This window comes from Typopeltis vanoorti, chromosome 5, assembly GCF_054136105.1.
Source record: "Typopeltis vanoorti isolate ZY-2024b chromosome 5, IOZ_Tvanoo_1.0, whole genome shotgun sequence".
NCBI lineage: Eukaryota > Metazoa > Arthropoda > Arachnida > Uropygi > Thelyphonidae > Typopeltis > Typopeltis vanoorti.
The window spans coordinates 84,607,001-84,633,725 of NC_143553.1; the positions used below are offsets into that span (position 1 = coordinate 84,607,001).

The 26,725-nt window shown below is 37.5% G+C and overlaps 1 protein-coding gene across 3 annotated transcripts in view; it reads left to right on the forward strand.

The window, feature by feature from the left end:
* Positions 1-26,725, forward strand: part of LOC150106608 (endosome/lysosome-associated apoptosis and autophagy regulator family member 2-like) — a 594,368-nt gene that overhangs the window by 370,410 nt on the left and 197,233 nt on the right. For all 3 annotated transcript variants that reach the window (XM_090392568.1, XM_090392569.1, XM_090392567.1), the window contains 2 exons: positions 12,413-12,522; positions 25,486-25,562. In XM_090392568.1, the coding sequence (XP_090248694.1) occupies positions 12,413-12,522; positions 25,486-25,562 (187 nt within the window). The remainder of the gene's footprint in view (positions 1-12,412; positions 12,523-25,485; positions 25,563-26,725) is intronic.

Sequence of the window (26,725 nt, forward strand, 5' to 3'; positions counted from 1 at the left end):
ATGGATGTTTAGCGTGGATGGAAGAAGGATATGTGGAAAGTGCGACCTGAATGAGGAACTGATGAATGCAAATGTGAAATTGATGACAGAAAGTGTTAGTAACGATTGTGTCGCGAGTGCACGTTTGAAAGAGAAGGATGGTGGGATAGACAGGCGAAAAAATGCTAAAAAATCAGGAAAAAAGAAAAAGAGCGATTTGACAACCATAACGGATGTTAAAAGGGATGAAGTGAGGCGAGAGTGGCAGAAAAAAATGAAATTGAGAGAACGAATGAAAGTAGAAATGCCGTGACGCAGAAATCGCAAGTGAAAAAAATCGAAAGAATAAATTATAGCGAAAAAAGAATGAATGTTGTCAAAAGTTGGATGCATGTTGGACTGAAAGTACTGAAACAAAGAAAGTTGAATGAGAGTAAAAGTGAGAAGAATGATAGCGAAAGTTGGACGCATGTTAGTTCGAAAGTACGGAAACAAAGAAAGATATGTGAGAAGAATGATAGTGAAAGTTGGACGTATGTTGCACCGAAAGTACGAAAACAAACAAGGATGAATGAGAGGGAAATTGAGAAGAGGGGGGTCGAGAGTTTGAAAGTTAGAAAGATTTAATGATAGAGAGAATCTGTCGCGAGATTCGGAAAGTGAATTGAATTGGATGAGGCAAGAAATGAAATGGATGCGGAATGAAATTAAGAGAATTCAGGTCAAAACTATTAAAATAAATCATGATGGCATGAAAGAGTTAACGAAAGATGAGCGAGTGGCGTTGTATGGCGACTCCATTATTAAAGGTGTGCTATAGGATAAAATGCACAAGGTATGTTTTCCAGGTGGTAAAATGAGTAGAGTGATTGAGGGATTGCATATGAGGTGGGAGCGAGCAAAAGAGTTAATTGTATTAATTGGTACAAATGATTTGAGAGAGAACAAAGAGCATGTCAGAATGAATGTCAGGAGGCTGCTTGGAAAGATAAAAGAGAATAGCGTGACAGGAAGGGTAGTCAGTGTGTTGCCTAGATATGATTGTGGTGAAATGAGGCAGAGAGCAAGGATTATGAATGATATGCTGGCTGAAATGTGTGAGAAGACGGGAGTACAGTTTGTTAATGTGTGGAATGAGTTTGAAGGACGAATTGAACTGTACGGGAGCAATAGGCTGCATTTGAGTGGTTATAGTGTGAGTCACTTGGTGAGACTGCTGCTGGAAGGTAGAGAAGTGAATAGAGAGAGAATGAATCAGATCGAGAGGGGAGTGATGTGGAAGAGCAGGAGAGTAAGACAGGAGAGATTGAAGAAGTGGAAATGAATGGGGAAGTGAGTGGTATGAGTATAGAAAATGAGAGAATGGGTGTGCAAGAGGAGCAGGGAAACGGGGAGGCTCAGGGTGGACAGGGATACACAGCGTGAGAAAGATGGATGCTCCAAGAGAGCATGTGTAGGCAGGAAAGAAAAGGGATGACCAGGGATCAAGAGGAAACAGATGAAATTGAAAAGGGTTCTAAAATGAAAAAGCAGAAAGGGAACTGGCCCCAGTCCAGCATGGAGAGATCACATCGAGTGAGTGGTATCAGTGGAACTAGCTGTTGTAGATCCAGAAATGAGCTGTTGTGTTTGTATACCAGTGCTAGAAGTATAAGAAATAAGGCAGATGAAATGGTTGCACTAATTGCGTCTGTTCACCCAAAGATTGTCGGAATAAGTGAGGCATGGTTAGATGAGGATAACATCCTGACAGGAATAGAGATGGAAGGGTATGATATGTTTCGTGAGGATAGAATGGGTAAAAGGGTAGGGGGAGTGCTATTGATGATAGAGAAAGAGTTATGTCCATACAAAGTAGAGATGCAAGAGAGAAATAGGTCCAGTGGCTTTGAGGCAGTATGATGTGAGATAGAGGTGAATAGAATCAAATACTTGGTGGGATGTTGTTATAGACCTGGTAATGTGGATGGTGGTGATAGTGAAATGTATAGTCAAATAAGCCAAGCAGATAAGAAAAGGGTGATCATTATGGGTGATTTTAATTATGGCAATATAGACTGGAATGAAGAGATAGCAACTGGAAGTAAAGAAAATGAGTTTCTTGAGTTTTTGAGGGATAACTACCTCAGACAGTATGTAACAGAGGGCACACGAGGATTAAGGGTCTTGGATTTGGTCATCTCATCAGAGGATGTAATTATAAATGAGGTGTCAAATCATCCACCAATTGGTGAAAGTGACCATGAGGTGATTACCTGGGTGGTTGACAGCAGTGCAAGGACCCCTGTGAAAAAAGGGTACATGTGGAACTACAAGAGGGGGGGGGGTTGATTATGAAGAGCTCAGGAGACAGCTTGCTGGTGTAGCATGGAATGAAGAGTTAGCTGGGAAAGAGATCAATGCAGTTTGGGTGATTTTCGAAAACTATTTAGTAGATGCAATGTCTAAATGTATTCCAAGGGTGAGAAAGTTAAATAAGGTAGGTGTGAGATGGATGAATAAGAGATTAAGCATGCGATACAGAGAAAAAGGACATTGTGGAGGCAGCATAAGAGAAGTGGAAGTAACCAATTTCATGAGGTCTACAAAGACCAGGCAAGGAGGGTGACTTGGTTGGTGAGAGTAGCTAAAGAGAGGTAGGAACAGCAGTTAGCTAATGAAGCCAAAAAGAATCCTAGGGAGTTCTTTCGAATATGTAGCCAGCAAAAGAAAGAATGATTATGGAAGGACGACATTGATTGGAGGAAATGGTATAAAGACAGCTGTTGCAGAATGTGTGGTGGAGATACTTAATGAGCAGTTCATAAAGATCTTTCAATCTTGTGAATGTGACTTCATGGAGAGATTGAGAGCAGTTGATGATGGGGAGGAGAGACTGACTGTAAGTGAGCAAGAGGTGTTTTGGGAGTTGAGTAAACTAGATGTAAATAAAGCTGTGGGACTTGATAATATATCACCGCATATTCTGAAGGAATGTGCCAGAGAGTTGACACCTGCCTTGACATATTTTTTTAATACGAGTCTTGCACTTGGTCAAGTTCCTAAAGAGTGGAAGGAGGGCAAGATTGTGCCACTTCATAAAGGAGGTGATCGAACTCAAGCATCAAACTATAGGCCTATCTCTGTGTCAGGTGTTGTGGTTAAGTTGTTGGAGAAGCTTGTGAGAACTAGGATCCAGAGTTGGGTTGACAACAATGGTATAATCTTTGATGGACAGCATGGATTTGCTAAAGGGAGGTCATGTTTTAGTAATCTACTTACTTATTACAATAAAGTGACTGCTTCCTTGGACAGAGGAGAAGGATAAACAGTAATATACTTGGATTTCGCAAAGGCTTTTGATAGAGTACCTCATGATAAGTTGACAGTCAAACTAGAGCAGATGGGATTGGATATTAGATTAGTGCATTGGATTGGAGAATGGCTATCTGATAGGTATCAACAAGTTGTGTATGGGGGTGCGATATCCAGGAAAAGGAATGTCACTAGTGGAGTGCCTCAGGGGTCTGTTTTAGGGCCATTACTATTTAACTTGTATATTAATGATATTGGCAAAGATTTGAATGGCGATATTCAGTTGTTTGCAGATGATGCAAAGTTGGGACGAACCATAAAGAGTAGTGAAGATGTTGTGGCCTTGCAAGAAGACTTGAATAAATTGAGCGATTCGGCAAGCAAATGGGGATGTGAGTTCAATGTTGCAAAATGTTACTCTCTCACTGTGTGAACTCAGGATACTTCAAATATGATAACAAAATTTATAAACAAAACTCAGGTTTAGCTATGGGCAGTCCGCTCTCTCTGATTCTTGCTGATATATTTCTTCGGGAGTTTGAAGAAAAAGCTATTAATTCCTCAAGTCTTAAACCTAAAATATGGTATCTTTACATTGACGATGTATTCCTCATCTGGGAACACGCCGTTGACAACCTCAACCTTTTTCTAGACCATCTCAACAATTTTCATCAGAAAATCAATTTCACCTGTGAACCATCGACTGTCTTCCCTTTCTGTACTTAAAACTTACGAGATGTGCTGAAAATATCAAAATCTCCATTTTTAGAAACCCACTTACACAGACAGATACCTTCATGCTTCTTCCCATCTCTACCCATCCACAAAAGTTTGGTATCATTTCAACCCTGGCACATCGAGCCAGATCGTTACTTACAGATGAAACAGAAATTGATTACGAACTGAATTTTCTCAAAAGGTCTTTTGTTAACAATGGATTCTCTCTTAAGAAGATTAATAAATTTCTCTCTGTCCACTGCTCAACTGCTGCTGAAGATTCTTCTCCACCAAGAGCTTTTATTTCGTTACCATACATCAGCTCTCTCTCCCCAAAACTTGCTAAAATGCTACAGAAATTCAACATTAGAACTTGCTTCACTACATTTCCTAAACTTCGTTCCATACTCAGTAGACCTAAAATGAAACATCTCCCTACTCAGTATCCAGAAGTCTACAAGATTCTGTGTGATTGTGGCAGAACATACTATGGCCAGACAGCTAAATCCATCCTTTTACGCATGGAAGAACATAAAAGAGACATTTCCTACAACAGAACCAGAGCCAGCGCTCTCTCTAGCCATGTTCTCTTCTCTATCAACTCGGATGAGGACCGCCAACACCTCATAGACTGGCCACTAACTTCTAATATCCATGTGTGCTATGATGAACTTGAAAGAAAAATAATTGAATCTAGAGAAATATCGCTTGATTCATCTCATATTAACAATAGCCTTAGCTATAATATCTCTGATGCACACGTTGCCACTATCCAATACTGGCGCACTCACGCCAGCTCTCGCACATAGTCAACTTCAGTTGGAACTCAAGCACGCATTCCTCTCTTTTAAATGTAAATGTACTTGTGTTTTATACCAGAGCTGTTAATGTATTTTATCATGTCTCTGTTATTTTTTATTTAATTCTTTGCCTGTGATACCTGAAGAAGTTGATATATTCAATGAAACTAGTTGTATCTTAAAATTAAACTTGTCATTCTCGGTATAGAGTCATTTAATTTCCTTTTATATATATATATTAATGTGTTATTTGGATCAAACTTTCCCATATTTTCATCTAGATTCTACCTACAACTTTCATTCTGGGTTAGATATATAGATGACATTTTGCAGTGTGGCCTCACAACAGAGATTCCTTGCCTCCCTTTTTTTTTTTAGCCAAAATGAACACTTTACACCTTCGTATCAAGTTCACCATGGAAATTGAAAAGGATAACAAATTATCCTTTTTAGACATCCTTCTCTTCCGTTCACCATCAGGTAATTTAACTACATCTGTTTACAGAAAACCTACTTTTACTGCATGTTACATTCTCAAACAATCTGCTCATCATCCTTCTCAAAAAACAGGAATCATTAAATGTTTAATTCGATGAGCTAATTGTTCAACTCTCCAGCAGTTACAAAAAGAACTTTCTACTATCAAACATTACATGAAGTTAAATAGTTTCTCTGAAAGGACCACATAACATCTGTTCAAATCCTACAAGCCAAACTAAAACAGCAAAGCATCTATACGTCAAGTTCCAATCCCATATATCTCTGGAATTTCAGAAATAATTTCAAGGATTCTGAAGAAATATGATCTAACAGCCACTTATATTCCTATCAATAAAATATCCACCTATTTCCTATCATCTAAAGATAAAAGCTCTACTATGTCTCTTCCTGGTGTATATCAAGTTCCATATGACTGCCATCTTTCTTATTTTGGACAAACCAGATGCTCCATAGAAAAAAGAATACAAGAACATCAGTCTTATATTCTTCACAACAAATCTGATAAGTCTGGATTGGTGCAACACAGAATAGAGACAAACTACAGCATTCTCTGGTATAAAACTCGCCTTCTACACAGATGCCATTATAAATTCGAACACATATTCAAAGAGAGTGCTGAGGCCTTACTTCAGTGTCCTAACTTGAACCGAAATGACTGCATATCCTTGTTAAAAACATGGGAAAGTTTGATCCAAATAACACATTGATTTTTTTTTAAATACCTTCTAGATCAGTGGTCGGCAGCCTTTTCGGATTGAAGAGCCATTTTTAAAATTATATCTGTTTAAAAAAAAAATTTAGGGAACCACACTCAGTGATGAGCAACCAATGGTACACGGGCTGCATGCAGCCCTCTCAGGTTTTTTGTGTGGCCCACCGTGTTCATTTTGTATGGCAGAATTATATTTTAATTAAAAATCTATTTTATGAATGTTGATTTTTACATGTGGATTTATTTGTGAAGGTTAAAAAATTAAAATATACCTAAATCATGGAAAATAAATTAATACTTACTTATCAAAGAATAATAAAATATTCTTTATGTGGATCGAACCGAGTATTTGATTTTACTATTTAATTGCTCATCACTGCTTTAAATTTAGAAACTACATTAAAAAATATTATTAAATTATTTATTCAGTTTTTTTTTACAGTAGCACGTTATCATACTTGTAAAACACAAGGGTGGCATGTCACATGAAATTATATGATATTTTTAAATATTAAATAATAAAACAAAGATTTCCTCCACCTTACAAAAACATATGTATAAAATCCAATAACATACTTATTTCTTTAATTTTTTTAATTTAAAATATCTTCTTAGTGCGACTTTTGCTGTTGAACTTCTTGGGATAGTTTCTCAATATGCGGTAAATACAACATAATTTTCATTTTCAAACATGACGAAAGACTCATGTTGTTTAGTTGGTTTCTCAACTTACTTTTAATAAAATTCATAGAAAATATTTGGTCACAGCAATCTGTTGATCCAAAACTTGATAGAAGTCTAAATGCATATGTTTTTAACTGAATATGTGTCCAGTAAACAATTCCACGTATCAAATACAATCTGATCTTGCTTTTTAAGATCTTCTATTTCAGACCATTTGTGTTGTATTGCAAGGGTAGATTTTTGTCTTTCCAACTCCTCCAGGTCAGCTTCAAGATTTCTAAATTTTGAATTCCACAAATCGTTGGTTTTCAGGTCCTCTAACTCAAGTTGAAATGCAGCCTCATCAATTCCAGCAAAAGGTGAAAAATTTAATTCGGCAGGATTAATTTCAAGTGGTTGCAATAAAAATTACATATAGTTGCCTTGCTCTTTCTAAACTCCTCAAATCTCCCATTAAATTCAGATTGCATGTTTACACAATTTCTTTGAAAAAGGTTAAATTGATGGAATTGTTATCAGCTTGTTCCTGTTGATATTTCTTCAACGTAGGAAAATGTAATAATGTGCCTTTCTCTAAGTCTGTCGCAAACAAATATAATTTTTGTGCAAACGAAATCACTTCTTCTAAAAGCAAAACTGCTGTATTTCCCTTTCCCTGTAGTTTCTTATTTAGTGCATTTAAATGGGAAGTCATATCCACCATAAAGTAGAATTTTTGTAACCAATGAGTTTTCTAACTGTGCATATTCAAGGTCTTTTTGTCTTAGAAACAACTTAACCCCTCCAAGGCAGGTGGCAAATTGCATTAACACTGCATCTCTGGAAAGCCATCTTATTCTGTTTTGCAAAAGAAGATCGAAATATTCGCAATGAAGTTCTAATGTTCACAAAATAATGGCAACACCGATGAGCAGTGTTGCCATTATTTTGTTAACAATTTCTACAACCAAATCCATCACTACTGTTATCTCTTTTGGAAAATTTTGTGCACAAAGTATCTCTTGATGGATTATGCAGTGAAAGGAAAACATGTCATGCGAAATTTGTTTTTTAAATAAAGAAACAAAACCTTTTTTGTACCTTTCATGCTCGGCACCCCATCGGTCACAATAGATATTATTTTGTTAATATTAATACCCTTACTTTTCAAGCAAGTGGTAACAGCAGATTCAATGTCTTCTCCAGGAGTTTGTCCTGTAAGTGGTAGTATATCGATACATAAACTTGAGAGTTTACGTATCTACAAATAAGTACAATCTGTGCAATGTCATCCACATCGCATGATTCGTCACAGGCAATGGAGAATCCTGGTGTTGAATTTAGATCTGTAACCTGCTGATTTGTTATATCTTCTACCATTCATATAGTTCTGTCCCTTACAATCTTAGGAGATAATGGCATGTCTTTTATTTTTGTAATTATTTCCACTTTGTTTTTAAAATTGCAGAAGAGAAATTCGGGACATTTTAAAAAACATTCTTTCACATATTCGCCGTCTGTAAAAGGTTTTCCTCATTTAACAACGCTTCTTGAGCGACCACAAAACTAGCAATAGTTGTATTTCTTGATGCTTTTATCCATTTGGAAAATAAACATTTAGTTAGGTTTACTTTGCGCTGCAGCTCTTCTACTGCCTGTTTTCTTTCATCTCCCCGTGGATATGCTTTGTCAAATGTATCGTGTTTATTTAAAAAATGTCTTAGTATATTTGATTTTTTATTGTTTGAAAGCTTTTCATGGCATATTAAACACATTGGAAATCCTGCTGTATTTGCTACAAATGTGTAGGTTTCGGTCAATTCACTTTTAAATTCCCAATTTTCTTGTTCTATCTTTATCTTCTTTGCTGACATTTTAAATACTATAAAAATATTTTTATTTTGTTAATATTTAATTTAATATTACAATATTCATGTTACCTAACACAATCACCAGTAAATGAAAGCACTGCAACATCCACTACAAAACCTTTACTTATTTTAACAAAGTGAGCAGATTTACAGACCACACCTGCACTATATGCGAAGACAATGGGTGCATTCAGACAGGCACGTGCTACCTGTGCTAGCCTAGCGTGACGTATTTGGTTTAATAAATTAAAACAACATAAAACATAACTTGAGTAATTTTAATTGGCATGAATAATTAAAACAAATATTTGACAAATCAGTGGGTTTATGAATTCTTGCATTATCCAGGATAATCCCAGATGAATGTAAAGAAGGATTATCGCATATGATTTCAAAGAGTTCAAACATGAAAGTATTAAATTTTTCAGCATCGCATGTACTATTTTCAATTGTAAAATATCTTTGACTTAATGTAAAATGTCCTTAATTTATTGCAAATGCTATATTTAGGGTTTTTAGTTTCTAATTTAATAAATAACATTCATTTTGCATTATTCAAAAATAGATTGTTTAATAATGAAAAGAGCCACAATTATTCATTCAAAGAGTGGTATGCAGCTCCGGAGCCACAGGTTGCCGACCGCTGTTCTAGATACTACATCTGTCTAATGATATCCTTAATATGATTTTATAAATTAAGTTTTTTGTATGACATTGTGAACTTATACATGTAATTTATTTCTTCACTCTTATGTTTACATTATGTTACTCTTATGTTACCTCAGAAAAAAATAGCCAGAACTTTAAAGAAATATATTTGCTGCACTGCTTTCAAATTTCATCTGAAGCTGGCTGTTCTTTTATGCTCTCTTAAGGATCCTCCCTCTCCTGTCTGTTCCAGATGTTTACAAGGTTCCTTGTTGTTGCAACTTATCATATTATGGTCAAACTGGAAAATCTGCCTTGAAGATCACTAGAAATACATCTGTGCCATAACTATAGTCATTCAGTTCTAGCTGATCATGCTTTGGATACCTTATACAGAATCAAATGGGGAAAAAAAAATACGTTGCTTCATTGCAACAAATGTAAACTCAAATATAACTTTGTTTAGAATTAGCAGAAGATTTAAAAAACCAATCTAATCTAAATATTCTCATCATGATGAGAGGAATCTTTATATGGATTTTTTCAGTTGAAGGTGAGTTAATTGATCTCATATTGAGGTAGCAGGTTTTTTTTCTGGAAACTCGGGTTTTTCATCCAGCATACAGACAAATTGGCCTTGAGAAAACACACAATTTACAGACAAAAAATACTAGTGTCAGTCGTGGGCAGTAGATGGCATTGGTGTAAATGATGATGGTAGTTGCGGTTCCCTGTAGTTGGTGGAGACAGAGAGCTGTAGATTAGGTGCTCTCCTTTGATGAGTCTTCAGACTCCTTGGAGGTGTCATGACATAATAATAATAATAATAAATAAATATGGTTGTTGAATTTTCTAAGGTTTGGGAAACTTTAATTCATAGGTTTCCCACCCAACAGCTAAGTCTAGTCAGTAGCATCCACAGAGTATAACCTCATAGGACTTTAGGCTCCTAGTCCAACTTTTTTCCACTTATTGTTTTGTGTTTTTGGGTGCTGTTACAATTTTACAATTGTATCCCTGATATCTCTGTGACAGAGATGAAATATAGGAATGAACTTATGATTAATTATTTCTCTGTGCTGTATTCATTCCATTAAACTCAATTATGAATGTAAACCAGCATCTAAGTTTAAAGACTCATTAAAAGGAAGAGAGTTGATTTGGTAAGTTTGAGCTGGATATCAAATGGAAGTTGTACAGGTGAGAAGTAGTGTCTTAATAAAAAAAGTACAGCATTTTGAATGTTGAATAAGCTATAGTTTGTTTGCCATCAGAGTAATGATAACTAAGTATATCATTACTTTACATCTCCTTACTCTTGATAATAAGATCTCCAAACAGGATCAGATTTCTCTTCTTGGGCTGACTTACACCTGAAATTGATCACCTGATATAGCCTGGGATCACTGGTGGAGAAGTTCTACAGAGAATAGTGGGGAGATCAAGGGAGAACCAGAGGTCATCCCTGGAAACTGTATAAAGAGGATGTGAGTAGGGGAGTGAGAGTGGTTTTTTTTGTGCAGAGTTGGGAATGATTGGAATGCCTTGCCTGAGAGTGTGGTGTCTGCAAGGAGTTTGAGTGTGTTTAAGACATGGTATAATGAGGTGTGTGTGTGTGTGAGATGAGGGGACCTCCCAGATGAGTCTTTGACTCCATGAGGTCTTCGGGTAATAATAATAATAACAGTATTAATATGAATTATAATGATGTGCATGTTTGATCATCACCTGGATTTAGTATGGGAACCAAGAGATGAGATTCATAATCAAAATAGGACTTTGTAGTGTTAGCTCTGAAAGAATGATGGAATAAATGTCAGTGTGTTTTAAATGAAAGATATTTTTTGGGTTTAACAGATAACAGATAATTCATAGTATTAGTTGAAAGGATAAATATAGAGGGAGAGAGAGAGAGAAGAAGAGTAGCAGCAAGATGGAAAGACATTGAAGCTGGAACAAGCAAATGCCTAATCCTTGGAGAGAAGAAGAAATGAAAGGAGGAGAGTGAGTCCTTTCAAGTTGAATAAAAATGTGATAGACCAGAGAGAGAGAGAGTGTAAAGAAAATTGCCTTGAGAATTGTTGGTTAGTGGAATACATTGTCACAGAGAGAAAGGAGGGAGTGAGGAAGGGTAGTGAATGCTTTGATATTCAATAAATTTAGTGGAAGATAAAATCATGGTAATATCTTATCTTATCTTATCTTTTCCTCCTTGATGAGTCATGTGACTCCACTGAAGTCTAGTCGTAATAATGATAATTATTATGTTTAATATTATTATTATTATTATTATTATTATTCAGGCCTCCATGGAGTCAAAAGACTCATCGTGGGAGGTCCTTTCTAAGAAACACAAGTCTATCAAGACTCATCGAGGGAGGTCCCTCCTAGGAAACACAAAGTCTATCATACCACACCTTAAACGCATTGACCATTCTCGATTTCACCACTCCACCAAGCAATGCATTCCAGGGTTCAATCACCCTCCATGCAAAGAAACCACTCCTCACCCCTCTTTCTCACAGTTTCCTTTCGTAACTTCCAGGGATGGCCCCTTGTCATGACTCCTTCCCGCTGTTCAACCAAGCGAAGGACTCCGCAGTGTCAACCCTGTAACCACCTCTCAACAGTTTAAAAGTCTCTATCATATCGCCTCTCCTTCTTCTATCCACCAAACTCTGCAGTCCACACTCTCTCAGTCGATCTTCATAATTAACATTGTACAGTCCTGACACCATCTTTGTTATCCACCTTTGTACCCTTTCCACAGTTAATTTATCCCCTTCAAATCCTGGGGACCAGATCTGAGAACAATAGTCTAAGTGTGGTCTAATCAGAGCCTTATACAACGGAATGATAACCATTTTATCTCTGCAGGTCAGTGTCCTTCTCATTATTGCAGCAATCCTATGTATTACCTTCACTACCTTTGCAATATGTCCCCCAAAATGTTCCTCTGAACGGCAACGAGACTCGAACTTATAAGTCTCTATTTTCGTACCGACAAGCGCCGTAGAGTGCAAACACCACATCTACTGAGCTACACAGCCCCCCGCCCCATATAGGAACCTAAAATTTTAATCTATTTATCTGTTTAATCTATTAGATTAAATAGATCTAATCTAATAAGATTAGATTTTATTTAATCTAAAATTCTTCCTGAAATTTTAGATTTTGACACAAGATTTTCATATGATTTTGACATATTAATCCTTTTTCCTTTTCAGACATTAGAGTCTCAAGAAGATGAAGTAATAAATGCAATGATATGCAGAGCTACTGTTATACCATCTCAAGATAGCAATGCTGGTGCAGCTCTTGTTACACAGTCTGTTAGGTAAGAATTTTGAATCATTGCAACTCATGTTAGTTCAAATTAGAGAGAGACTGTATATGATTCCTGTGAGCAGTAACTTAACTTTCCAGAAAAATATTATTTATACTTTTTGATAAGCCATCTTCCCCCCCCCACCCCTTATTTAAATGTTTCTTCTTGTCACTGAAAGGATTGCTGAATACTTGATAGTTGGAAATTGGTCTTTAATTTCACCCAGCAGAAGTTTGTTTTGTAAGATTTCTCTTTATTTTCCTTGGGTTCAATAAAATCACCTGAATAGCCTGGTGAACCCATTTTCCTTAGGTTCAATAAAATTACCTGAAATTGATCACCTTATATAGCCTAGTTGGTTATGATTGAAATAACTTTTGTATATAGTAATTAGTAAGTAAATTAGTGATATTAATAAGTTAAAGATATTATTAATAGATAATGATTAAGCATTATTCACAGAATTATTATTATTTACATTTGACCTCAATGGAGTCAGAGACTTATCGAGGGAGGTACACATTATCACACACAATGCTCATCTAACCATGCTTAAACTGATTCAGTGTGTCTACATTCACAACACACTCAGACAATGCATTTCACTCACCATCCACTCTCCATGCAAAGAACCTACTCCTCTACTCACATCCTTTAAACAGTTTCCAGCAATAGCCTCTTGTTCTCACCCCCTCTCCCATTCTATGAAAAATCTCTTCCATGTCAACCTGATAACAACCTCTGACTAGCTTATATGTCTCAATCATATCCCTTCCCCCTCTTCCTCCTATTCACAAGGCCCTGCAACTTACATTCTTTCAATCTATCCTTGTACTCCACATTCTAAAAACCACTGACTACCTTTGTGAATCTTCTCTGAACCCTTTCGAACATATCCTCGTCACCATGAAAACCTGGTGACCAAATCTGTGCACAATAATCCATATGAGGCATGATCAATGCTTTATACAATGGTATCATAACCTCTCTATTTCTGTATGTCAGGGTCCTCTGAATCATTGCCATTATCTGATATGACATATTCACAACTCATGCAATGTGGCCACTGAATTTCAGGTCCTTGCCCAACATCACTCCTAGATATCTCATCTCCTCTACTTACTTGTCCGTAAAACATCCGCATAGTATGAGCCGTTTACAGTATTCCCGGGTTCTACAGCGTGTTGGTAAACAATACCTTCATAGTCAAAAAACATTATGGTCATAACTTTACCAGCCGATTTTACAGTTTTTGCTTTCTTGGGGGTAGGCAAAGACGGATGCTTCCATTCACTGCTTTGTTGTTTCATTGTAGGGTCATAGTGATACAACCAAGCTTCATCTGCTGTAATGATGCATTTTAAGAAGTTGTCGCCTTCTTGTTCCAGTCTTTCTTTCCATTCTGTGCACACATCCACTCGATGCTGCATTTGCTCCAGTGTCAAGAGTTTGGGAATCCATCGGGCGCAAACACGTTTCAGTCCCAAATGTTCAGCCATGATTGAGTGAACACTTCCCACAGAAATATTCAAAACAACATGCAGCTGGCGTACTGTAATTCTGCGATCCTCCTTGATGATAATCGCTGCTGTGTTGATCATTGTCTCTGTGATGGACGTTGAAGGTCTTCCCTCACGTTCAAGATCTTCCACATTTTGCCTTCCTTCCTTAAAAGTTTTATGCCAGCGAAAAACACTTGCCCTCGACATTGCTTCATCGTGGAAAGCTTCGCATATCATGTTAAAAGTGTCCGATGCCGATTTTTGCAAACACACCCAAAATTTAATCGCATAACGCTGTTCCAAGGATGCTTCCATTTCGACGACTGGTCGCGGCTCGTAGGCGTGCCGAAACAAGCTTGCATTTAGTCACGTGACACTGGCACATTAGCCCGTATACGCCATCTATCAACCTCTTTTGTTAATACAGACAGCAACATTTCTTTATTCCACAGAAATTAATATTGTGATGAGTGGTTTCACGACAGTAAAATTAGTCTTATTACTTATTGAACAGCCCTTATCACAAAAGTCTGCATATGACTAGCCAATGATTCCTTCATGATCACTTTCCTCCAGCTGGAGGAAAGTGTGATACCACTCTCACAATTACATTGTCTGATGAAATGATCAGATCTAGAACTCTTGATCCTCGCATGCCCTCCTTTATGCGCTGCCTGAGATAGTTATCTCTCAAGAACTTGGGAAATTCATTTCCCTTATTCCCAAATGCTACGTCTTCATTCCAATCTATACCATCATAATTAAAATCACCCATGATAATTACCATTCCTTTGTTCAGTAATCCAAGTTGTTTATACATTTCTTCATCATCACCCCCCACATTCCCAAGTCTATACCAACATCCAACTAAATATGTCTTCCTCTCAATCTTCACATTACACCACACTGCCTCATAACCATTGCCACTATTTCCCCCCTTTCGTATCTATCTTATGTGGACTTAATTACCCTGCTGTCATCTGCAGCACTCCCCATCTCTTTTGCCCTTTCTATCCTCATGAAAAATACTGCATCCTTCCATTTCTATTCCCATTACTATATCCTGTTCATTCAACCATTTTTCACTTATTCCAATGATTTTGGGATGAATAAACTCAAATCAATGAAACCATTTCCTCTCCCTTATTTCTGATACTTGTGGCATTTGTGAACAAACACAGCAGTTCATTTTTAAGTCTATATCCAGTCCTATCCAAGCTGTGTGTTGGTTGTGATTTACCCACCACACCTGTCCACTCACCTTTATCACCACTTACCACATATATCTGCTCAGTTTCAACTTCCCCACCCACATCACAATATACTCCATATACATACACATTCACTGCCACTTTCAACATCCACTCTTCCTGTGCCATGTCTCTCAGTTCACCTTGAGCTCCCCCTGTTTTCCTGTTCCTCTTGCATTCCTATTCTCTCTTCATCTCTCACACTACTACTGTTTCCACTGCCAAGCACTTCTGTCTCTTCAATACCACTCTTCCAATTTTTCCCTTCATCTCTTTCTTCTGATCTCTTGCACACATCACACACTGTTCTTCCATCCAGCAACACTTTCTCCAGTACACTCACTCCAAAACCATTTAAATGCAACCCATCATGCCTGTATAATGTCATTCTTTCCTCCGTCACATCAATCACATGCCAAACATACATGCATGAACTGCACTCCTTTCTCCTCACACAGCTCCACTAGCATACCATTCATGATTTTGGCTCTCTGTCGCAACTCATCATTGTTGTACCCCACAACACACTGATAACCTTTCCTACTACAGTGTTACCTTTCACTCTTCTCAATAGTCTCCTGATATTCCTCCTCACATCCTTCTTATGTCCACTTAGATCATTCTTCCCCACAATCGCAACTAATTGAACAACTAATCATTCTTGCACCTGGATAGCAGACTTTATGAACTCTCTCAGTAACTAGTCTTCTAATTATGGAGTCTCCATATACTGATATCCTGGAATCACTCTTTTACTGTTATTTCTTTCATTCTGTTCTTTCATTCTTGCACACTTTCATTAGTTTCCACTAGATGTCTAATGTCACATATTCCTCATTTCATTTTTCATTTTCAATAACTGTTTCATTAAATCTTGCATTCCAACAATTTAACTCTATCACTCCCACAATCGCACTACCTCTTGTTCTGCTGCACCTTATTTCCATTTTCTCAGTCATACTTTCTTTTGCTCCCTTATCACTAACTTTCACTTTTACATCTTTGCATTCTTTCATTCCCTCAGTTTCTCTAGCTTTCGTTTCATTTCCGTTTTTTGTAACTCTTTCTGTAACTTTCACTTCTACGTTCTTGCATTCTTTCACTCCTTCAGTTTCTCTAGCTTTTGTTTCATTTCCGTTTCTTTCCTGTATACCATCTTCTGTGGTCCAACGTGGTCCAACAATATATTGCACTTCCAACAAATCCATACTTTCTCTCATCTCTCGTTCATTCTCTCTCCACAAACACGTCTTACACTCCACCATGCATACATATTGCACTCATGACATCGAATCATTTTCGAAAAGTCTATGTGGCCAATGCCACTTGACTTTTGTGGCACTTGCCTAGTAGCACCATCAATCCTGCTTGGTTGACATTGTAACTGCCATTGTGTTATACTTAAAAAAGGCAATTTAAACTAATAAATCTGGCAGAATTCATGCCAAAAATCATGCAGACACACTTTGTTATCAAAAATAAATTATAAAACCCTAAAATTCATATTGCCGATTATTATTCAAAATCTTTCTGGAGCTGTTTCTAACACCACACAGCTTACAGCCCTCTAGCGGTAGCTTATTTGTAAATACTTATTTGAATAATTGTAAATATGAAATTAAACATGTAAATCTGAAATGATGGAAATGTTTCTCCCCCCCACCTCCATTCCTGCAAGTAAGAGTACTAAAATATCAAAGGTTGTGCAAATGAATCTATGAATGAATATCTGAATGAATTTAAAGTCAAATGAATATCCCTGAGCACTAAAATGAGTCATTGTGGCTTGCCATTGTAAACGAAACACATCTTGACTCCATGGATGCCATAATAATAATAATAATGATTCTGGGCTGCATAAATAAACTTTATATGGCATTGGTTGTAGTTAGTCTTCAGCCAATTTCATATAAAGTTTATTGAGTTAGTTGATGTTTATTATTGAAGATATTATTCATTCAAAAAGCTGTATGGAAAAAAGTAATTTGAAATAGGAGTTGAAACTTTTTTTTTTTTTTTTGGCATCAAGAGTGCCAGAAAAAAAAAAGTTTTTTTTTAATAGATGTAGTTCCAATACATAAACTAACATTGATGGTAATTAATGCACAAAAAATCAAGTAAATATTACAATCTTCTGCTTCTTTATTCCTCAGAGGAAGTAGACATCTTAGCTTTCTGGAAATCTTCATCTTCAGCATAGCTAGTGATTAGTACATTTCTAGACTGCATGGATAAGTGTTCATGTTCCAAATTTCAACTAGTGTATTATTTTATTTTTATCTATTATTCTGTATATTCTGTACTGCATGTTAAAAAACCAGAATTTCTTTTGGGAGGAAAAAATCCCCTTTTCTGCATTAGAGATCCAACACAGCCATCTGTTCCTTTGCTTGGTGTCCAGGTTCAAATCTGTAAATCTTCATTTTGCAAATCTGATATCACAAAAGCTGCCACAAGACAGTTTTTGTGATATCAGATTACCCAATACCCATTTCCTTTATAGCTTTATAGTACATAAGCAACCATCTGTACTAAAAGTTTTAGCGGTTTCCTAGCAGGCTTTTGTCAGCATATACAATGGAGCATGTTTCTTAAATGAGAATATAAGGATCTGAAGAAATAGCAATTTCTCAAGTGTTCTGTTAAGTTGAGATGATTTGCATATTAGGTGGTCAAAGAGTCAGTTGACATGCTAATTCATTTAAATGTTATTTAACTGATGGGTTGGTTATATGAGGATTACGTAATCATTACTACTTCAGGATTTTACCATTGAGAACTATATGTTCTGCTGTCTTTTTATAACCATTTTTTCTTATTTTAAGTGCAGATCATTTTTAATGTAAATTACACTACAGAAGATTGTGTGTCCTACATTTATTATTATTATTATTATTCATGCCTCCATGGAGTCAAAAGACTCATCGTGGGAGGTCCTTCCTGAGAAACACAAAGTCTATCAAGACTCGTTGAGGGGAGGTCCCCCCCCCCCCCCAAGAAACACAAAGTCTATCATACCACTCCTTGAACTCATTGACCGTTCTCGCTCTCACCACTCCATCACGCAATGCATTCCATGGTTCAACCACCCTCCATGCAAAGAAACCACTCCTCACCCTCTTGCTCACAGTTTCCTTTCGTAACTTTCAGGGATGGCATCTTGTCATCAATCGTTTCCGCTGTTCAACCAACCAAAAGAACTCCCCAGTGTCAACCCTGTAACCACCTCTCAACAGTTTAAAAGTCTCAATCATATCACCTCTCCTTCTTCTATCCACCAAACTCTGCAGTCCACATTCCCTCAGCCGATCCTTATAACTATCATTGTACAGTCCTGAAACCATCTTTGTTATCTGTCTTTGTACCCTTTCCACAGTTAATTTGTCTCCTTCAAATCCTGGGGGACCAAATCTGAGAACAATAGTCCAAGTGTGGTCTGATCAGGGTCTTATACAATGGAATGATAACTTTTATCTCTGCTGGTCAGTGTCCTTCTCATTATTGCAGCAATCCTCTGTGTTACCTTCACCACCTTTGCAGTATGTCCCCTAAACTTCAGGTTTCTATCAATCATCAACCCCAGATCTCTTGTCTCCCCTACTTCCTCCAGTATAACTCCTCCCATAGAGCATGCAGTGTCCCATTGATGTTAAATGGTAAATTTAACATCGACATTAAAAGTTGAATGGCAACTCATGGTAAAAGTAGAATAAGCTCTGATCACTAATCTTAATATTTACTCTTAATGCAAAGCACATCTCCTAGACGAGATGTATGATGCTTTGTATTAAAGGCAAGGGGCCACTACCCAGACCGGTTTCAACCTTTATTGACCTTTATCTAGCCAGGCTCCCACTGATGAGACCTCAATAAAGGTCGAAACCAGTCTGGGTAGTGGCCCCCTTGCTTTAATACAAAGCATCATACATCTCCTCTAGGAGATGTGCTTTGCATTAAGGGTAAATATTAAGATTAGTGATCAGAGCTTATTCTACTTTTACCATGAGTTGCCTTGGTCTTGCACTACTTTGAGGGTCAGCTAGACTCGCAATACGTGCAGATGCAAACTTGACTTGTTTGTCTGTTTGCTTACTTGGGAAATGGAGTAAAACCAGGTTTAAAATAGCTTGGTATCTTTAACAATTAAGTATAATATATTACAGGAAGCATTTCTGTAATATATTATTCCTGAAGAGAGACAAACTGCTCTGCAGCACAAACTTTTAAAATACATAAAACTAGCACTTAATAATGCAGCTGGTGATTGTCAAAAATGTTTGGCTAGGAAAGAATATGAAGAAGATTATCTGTGCCTACATCAAAGTAGTCAAGATTGCATTTCATGATTTGCCTAATGCCAATTATAACATTTGTAAAATACAGCTTGCAATCTGTGATATGTCCTATTAATTCTGAGAAACTTCTCATTATTGTCGCCTTGTGGAATAATTAAAATTAATTTCTTTTGTAGTCATTGCTTGTCCAAATATGAGTTGGATCAGTGACTGGCTGTCAGATAGGTATCAGAAAGTTGGGGGGGGGGGGTGCAGTATCCCCAAAAGAGGAAGGCCACTAGTGGTACCGTAGGGGGTCAGTTTTGGGACTATTGTTGTTCAATTTGTATGTTAATGATATTGGGGTGGGTTTAACTAGTGATATGCAGCTGTTTGCAGATGATGTAAAACTGGGGAGAGCAATGCAAAGTCAAGTGGATGTTATGGCCTTACAAGAGGACTCGAATAGATTGCATGAATGGGCAGGTAAGTGAAACTATCAGTTCAATGTTGAAAAGTGCAAGATTTTGAGATTTGATAAGCAATGATGGGATGCAAAGTATACATTTGGTGGGAAAACTTTAAAGGAAGTAGAGGACATGAGAGATCTAGGAGTGATGGTGGAAAAGGACCTGAAATTCAGTGACCACATTGCACAGGTTGTGAAGACGTCACATCAGATAATGACAATGATGCAGAGGACCCTGATATGCAGAAATAGAGAGGTTATGATGCTATTGTATAAGGCCTTAATCAGGCCTGATATGGATTATTGTGCATAGATTTGGTCTCTGGGTTTTCATGGTGATGAGGATATGTTGGGTCCAGAGAAGATTCACAAAGGTGGTCTTTTTAATGTGGAATACGAGGACAGATTGAGCGAATGTAAGTTGCAGAGCCCTGTGAATAGGAGGAAGAGAGGGGGGAGGATATGATTGAGCCATATATGCCAGTCAGAGGTTGTTATCAGGTTGACATGGAAGAGATTTTTCATAGAATGGGAGAGGGGAATGAGAACAAGAGACCATCTCTGGAAACTATAAAGGAGGGTGTGAGCAGAGGGGTGAGGAATAGGTTCTTTGCATGGAGAGTGGTTGGTGAGTGGAATGCATTGCCTGAGTGTGTTGCGAATGTAGACACATTGAATCAGTTTAAGACATGGTTGGATGAGCATTGTGTGCAATAGTGTGTGTACCTCCCACGATGAGTCTCTGACTTCATGTAGGTCAGATGATAATAATAATAATGTAACTAATTCATCTTTATACACTATTGAATCTGCCAACTTTGCCATCTCATATACTTGTGACACTGAAATGGTTGGAATTAAATTCAGTATTTTTCTGATGAACTGACTATACATGTAAATTAGATTTTTATTATATTTTTTATGTTGCTCCCACCCATGAAAGGTTATTTGCAAACCTATGATGCATTTTGTACTATGGGTGGGATTAGGATTTTTTTTTCTGTTTTATCAATTTTATATATTTTTTGTATCTTTAATTTATTTTTTACACAGTCTGGAAACCTTCCTTTAGAGACTAAACAGGGAACTTTTTCAAGCCACTTCAGGCTTCCAATAGGCAGGGCAGTGGTCTCACATGGGGTGATGAAATTCATCTCCCACCTAAATTACATAGACAAAAATAAAGTATTTAATATGAAACATATTTTCTGTTGAGCATCTTATCACATCATCATAGCGAACATACAAAATAACAGACAGTTACATGAATTGGAAATGAAATAACACCAGATATTACAGAGTGAATTTGTTTTGCCACTCTGACCACCATAGAACCCCATGGAAAACATAGGAACCCCTGTGGAAAACTGTAAATATAGTAGCATATATTTACAATAACACAACAATAATAACAACACAAACAGGCAAAATACTCTGCAGCACCAAGTTTTAAAATACCTAAAACTAGCACTTATAATGTGTCTAATGGCTACAGCAAATTTTAGCAAAGAATTCAGGGAAGAATAGGTAGAAAATTATTCGCCCACATCAAAGTAGTCAGTTGCAATTCAAGATACACCTACTGCCAATTATAACATTTGTAAGGTACAGCTTACGATCCATTAGATGTCCTATTAATTCTGAGAAACTCTTTATTACTGCAACCTCAGGGAATATTCAAAAATTATTTTCAATTGAAGGCAAGTTAGTAATTCTGATATGAAATCACAAAAATAAATCTCAAGAAACATCAAAATCACCTCAAAAAACATCAAAATCACCTCAAAAAACTGCAAAAAAATAAAAAAATAAAAAATACATCCCAAAAAATTCAACACCTCAGAATTCCTCACAATAAAAACAGATCTTCCATATTGACTTCATTAATATCAGGGGTCTTCATTCCAGTATCAGTGATCTGCACCCCACCTATAGTCATCCAAACCCCATATCTGTTTCAGTGATAACTCTGTTTATCACTGAACCACAAACTGGCACCCTCTACAATATCATCTCACCTTTCCTGATTACATCTTTCATGATGCCTTTTGCAAGAAGGATAGAACCTGTCAGGTTTGATATCCCATGCCAAAGGTTACTTACTTGAAACACAGCACTGTCATGTCAAATATCTTGAAACCGCTTGTGTGGGGCTGATATATATGTTTTTGTCGTCGTGTGGGATTCATCAGTTTTCCTTATCTATCCCTTAGGACAGGCTGAGCCTTCCCATTGAGGGATTTTTAGGTATGTATTTTTGAATGCATTATAGTTCCTTGCATGTTCATGGGCCGGTTTGCCTGTTCTGAGTGACAAAAACCCCTGAGTCTCTAGGTGAAAAATCCTCTACCTCATTATGAGACTGGCCAATCTTTAGTCCAAAGAGACTAGATAAAGGTCAGCTCTTTATTTTTGGAGGGAATTAACATCAGCCGTGCTACTTATAATTCTTCCCAACTTTGCATCATCAGCAAACAACTGAAGATCCCCAGTCAGTCCACATGAAATATCATTTACAGACAATTATGTTGGAGGTTTAATGGATTTTTTACAACACTCAAAAAGAATTAAAATAGAATTTAATACTTCCTATACTTCATCCTAGTCACTAGGACATCTACGGGGATTACAAAAACAATTAATGTAACATGCACACAAAAACTTACAATACTAAGCCCACCCACGTGGGTGACACTAAAGTCCTATTTAGGTGGAGCGCCCTCTAAGGGCGGTAGTAGGTGGCCTGGAATGTAAGGTGGGACCTCTGGTGATGAGTGTTTCCCAAATCTTCGGAAGCTTAATGCAACCGTATTTGTTAAGATTTGGTTGGTTTCTGAGAGCTGCTGCTGCTTCTAAGAAAAGTCTCTCTTTCTTGAATTTGCTGTGGTGGAGCATGGTGGTTTTCTTCCATGATACTCTGTGGGTGGTGTCCAAAACATGGTCAGCCAAGCCTGAATGGCCATAGTTGTGTTTAACGATGTACGACTTGTGTTCCTCCAGGCGGATGGATGCTGATCTGCCTGTCTGTCCAAAGTACGCAAGCTTACAGGAACAGGGTACTTTGTAAACTCCAGGCAGAGAGAGAGGAGGGAGCTGATCTTTCGTAGAACGGATAAGGGTAGCAAGTTTGCAGTAGGGCTTATATGCTGTATGTAGGTTATACTTTTTTAGTATCTTGGCTATTTTTTCCGAAGTGCCTCGGATGTAGGGTATGGTGATGGCATTTTTAAATTCTTGTTATCGAGAGGGACGGGGAATGGGGGAGGAATTGATTATTTTTTTGATACTGTGTTCACTGTAGCCATTGGAGAGGAAAGTTCTGGGTGGGAGAGTTTGTGAATGTATCTGCCTGTGTGTGTGGGTTTTCTGTATACAGTGAAGGCAAGTGTATCATTAGGCAGGCACGTGACTAAGGTGTCTAGGAAGGGTAAACAATTGTTCTTTTCCTTTTCCATAGTAAACTGGATTCTTGGATGTAAGCTATTGAGATGACCGAGGAAGGAGTCTAATGTGTCTGGGCCATGAGGCCAAATAGAGAACACATCATCTACATATCTTAGCCAGATAGAAGGTTTGAGTGGGGCTGAGCCTATGGCTCGTTTTTCGAAATCTTCCATATAGAAATTGGCAAGGGGGGTGAGAGGGGGGGGGAACCCATGGCGATTCCCTCTATCTGCTTGTAGATTTTGTTATTCCAAGAGAAATACCCAGAGTTGATGGCAAAGGAAAAGAGATCTAAGATGTCAGAGGGGAAAACGTTTTCTAAGAGAGATAAAGTGTCAGTTAAGGGCCATTCAGGCTTGGCTGACCATGTTTTGGACACCACCCACAGAGTATCATGGAAGAAAACCACCATGCTCCACCACAGCAAATTCAAGAAAGAGAGACTTTTCTTAGAAGCAGCAGCAGCTCTCAGAAACCAACCAAATCTTAACAAATACGGTTGCATTAAGCTTCCGAAGATTTGGGAAACACTCATCACCAGAGGTCCCACCTTACATTCCAGGCCACCTACTACCGCCCTTAGAGGACGCTCCACCTAGATAGGACTTTAGTGTCACCCACGTGGTTGGGTTTAGTATTGTAAGTTTTTGTGTGCATGTTACATTAATTGTTTTTGTAATCCCCGTAGATGTCCTAGTGACTAGGATGAAATATAGGAAGTATTAAATTCTATTTTAATTCTTTTTTTGAGTGTTGTAAAAAATCCATTAAACCTCCAACATAATGTCCTCACAGCACTTAAGCCTCTACACAAGAACATTTACAGACAAGTTAAACAGCAAGAGAAATATGATGAATATGAATGCAATACCAAGAATATGATGCTCCTAAGTCAGTCGAACTGTGTCTGGGTAAAATGGCTCCGAGAAGGGAACTGACCGGATTTGAAAGAGGCATTGTGATGGGATGCCATGTTACAGCTTATCTATTCAGCAAATTGTTGACAAATTGAGCCATACTAGGTCAACAATCAGTGATACCATACTGAGATGAAGATGTAGACAGAGAACTGTAACTGGATGACCCACCACTCTCACTGAACATAGGGTGATACAAAGGATAATATGTTAAAATTGCCATCCATTGGCCGATACATTGAATGCATTGACTGGAACACGAATCTGCACAGAAATATTCAGAACCGAGGCTTACAATGGATTTCTATGGTAAGAGTGCAATATGCAAAGAGCATGTACAGTGGGATGTGGAAGCTTGGAAAGATGTGTTATGGAGTGACAAATCATGTTAGACCCTCTACTGAGTAGATGGATTGGTATAGGTTTGGAGATATCCATTGAATGTCTATTACCAGAGTGTGTAACCTCAGCTATGAAATTCGAAGGTGGCAGTATGATGATATGATCCTGTGTTTCCTGATTTGGGCTTGGAACTCTGCTTGTGGTGCCACAAACATTGAACTCTGAGAGATCTCTGAACATTCTAGATAGTTGAATACTTTGCGACATTTCTATAGACCTGACCATTGTCTTTTCACCAATACAGTGCACCGTGTCATAAAGCTGCTGCTGCTGTAATTGTGTGGTTTGTGGTGGACATGAATATCACCACACTTGACTGGCCTCCACAGATCCCTGATCTCAACCCTGGAGTGTTAGGTGAAGTTAAGGGACATCTGCCCCACAACAGTCCAGGACCTCATTACATGCCTATAGGAAGAATGGTCCAAAATTCCTATTGATGTTTAGCATATGCTTGTGTAAAGTTTGTCCTATAGGATTTTTACAGCCATCACAGTGAAAGGAGATACTATATCTTATTAAGGTGGGCACCATGGCTGTTTGTTCCTCATAGTATAGTGTCCGTTGACTTCTTTCCAAGCATTGTATGTACACAGACTCTCTATCTCTTTATGTATATAAATTATAATTGTATCTTATAATCAACATTTAAATATTTATTTCATTTTGGTTGCCTATAGAATTTTTAAATCTATTCATTTCTTTTTCTTTTAGTGTAGGTGATACATTAGTTGGAATCAGCACAAAACCAAAAATTGGAAATATTGCTGTTGCAGAAGAATTTGTTAAAAGTAAGACACATTTTAAATTATAATCTATTATATTCAGATTATGACAGGACTGATAATATTTCCACCTTATATGTGAAATTCTGAATTAATATACAGAATTAATGAGGATTAGAACTTCTAAGTTAATACATTATAATGACCAGCACAATAATTGCATTTGACACTAGTATTTTGTGCTCTCCCATATTTTCTGGTTATGAGTAGTATTTTGAAATGCAGTTCAGTGTTCAGTACTTTCTCACACTGTAATATCCTTGTAAACCACCTTGAAGTTGAAATGATAAGATTTTTAAACAATAAGGGATTTTATTTCTACTTTTGAAACCAATGAGAGTGGTAGGGAAACTTACTTTCCTTGCTTTCCTTTTATCTGTAATTCCAAACAAGTGCTTCTTAAAAATAGCATTTGTTCATTGTTATGACAATGCTACTGAGAAGACATATTTCAGAAATAACAACTTTACTTGATATGGTCTTTGATAGATTGCCTAAGGCCAACATCTAAATTATTATTATTATTAAACAAGACCTCATGGAGTCAAAGACTCATCTAGGAGGTCCTTTTATCTCACACACATCTCATCATACCGGGTCTTAAACACATTCAAACTCCTTGCAGACACCACACTCTCAGGCAAGGCATTCCAATCATTCACAACTCTGCACGGAAAAAACCTGCCTCTCACTCCCCTACTCACACCCTCTTTATACAGTTTCCAGGGATGACCTCTGGTTCTCCCCTGATCTCCCACTATTCTCTGTAGAACTTCTCCACCATTGATCCTATAACAACCCCTTACCAACTTGTAGGTCTCTATCATATCTCCCCTCTTCCTTCTCTCCACTAGACTCTGCAAATTACATCTTTTCAATCTTTCCTCGTACTCGACATTCCAGAGGTCAGAAACTACCTTAGTCAGTCGCCTTTGGACCCTTTCCAACATCTCTTCATCTTTCTGAAAACCCGGTGACCAAATCTGGGCACAATAGTCCATGTGTGGCCTAATCAAAGCCTTATACAATGGAACAAGAATCTCCCTACTTCTCCCTACATGTCAGTGTCCTCTGCATCATTCCTAGAAGTCTTTGTGTTGTCTTCACAATTTTGGCGATGTGTCCCCTAAATTTTAGATCCTTATCCACTATCACTCCCAGATCTCTTA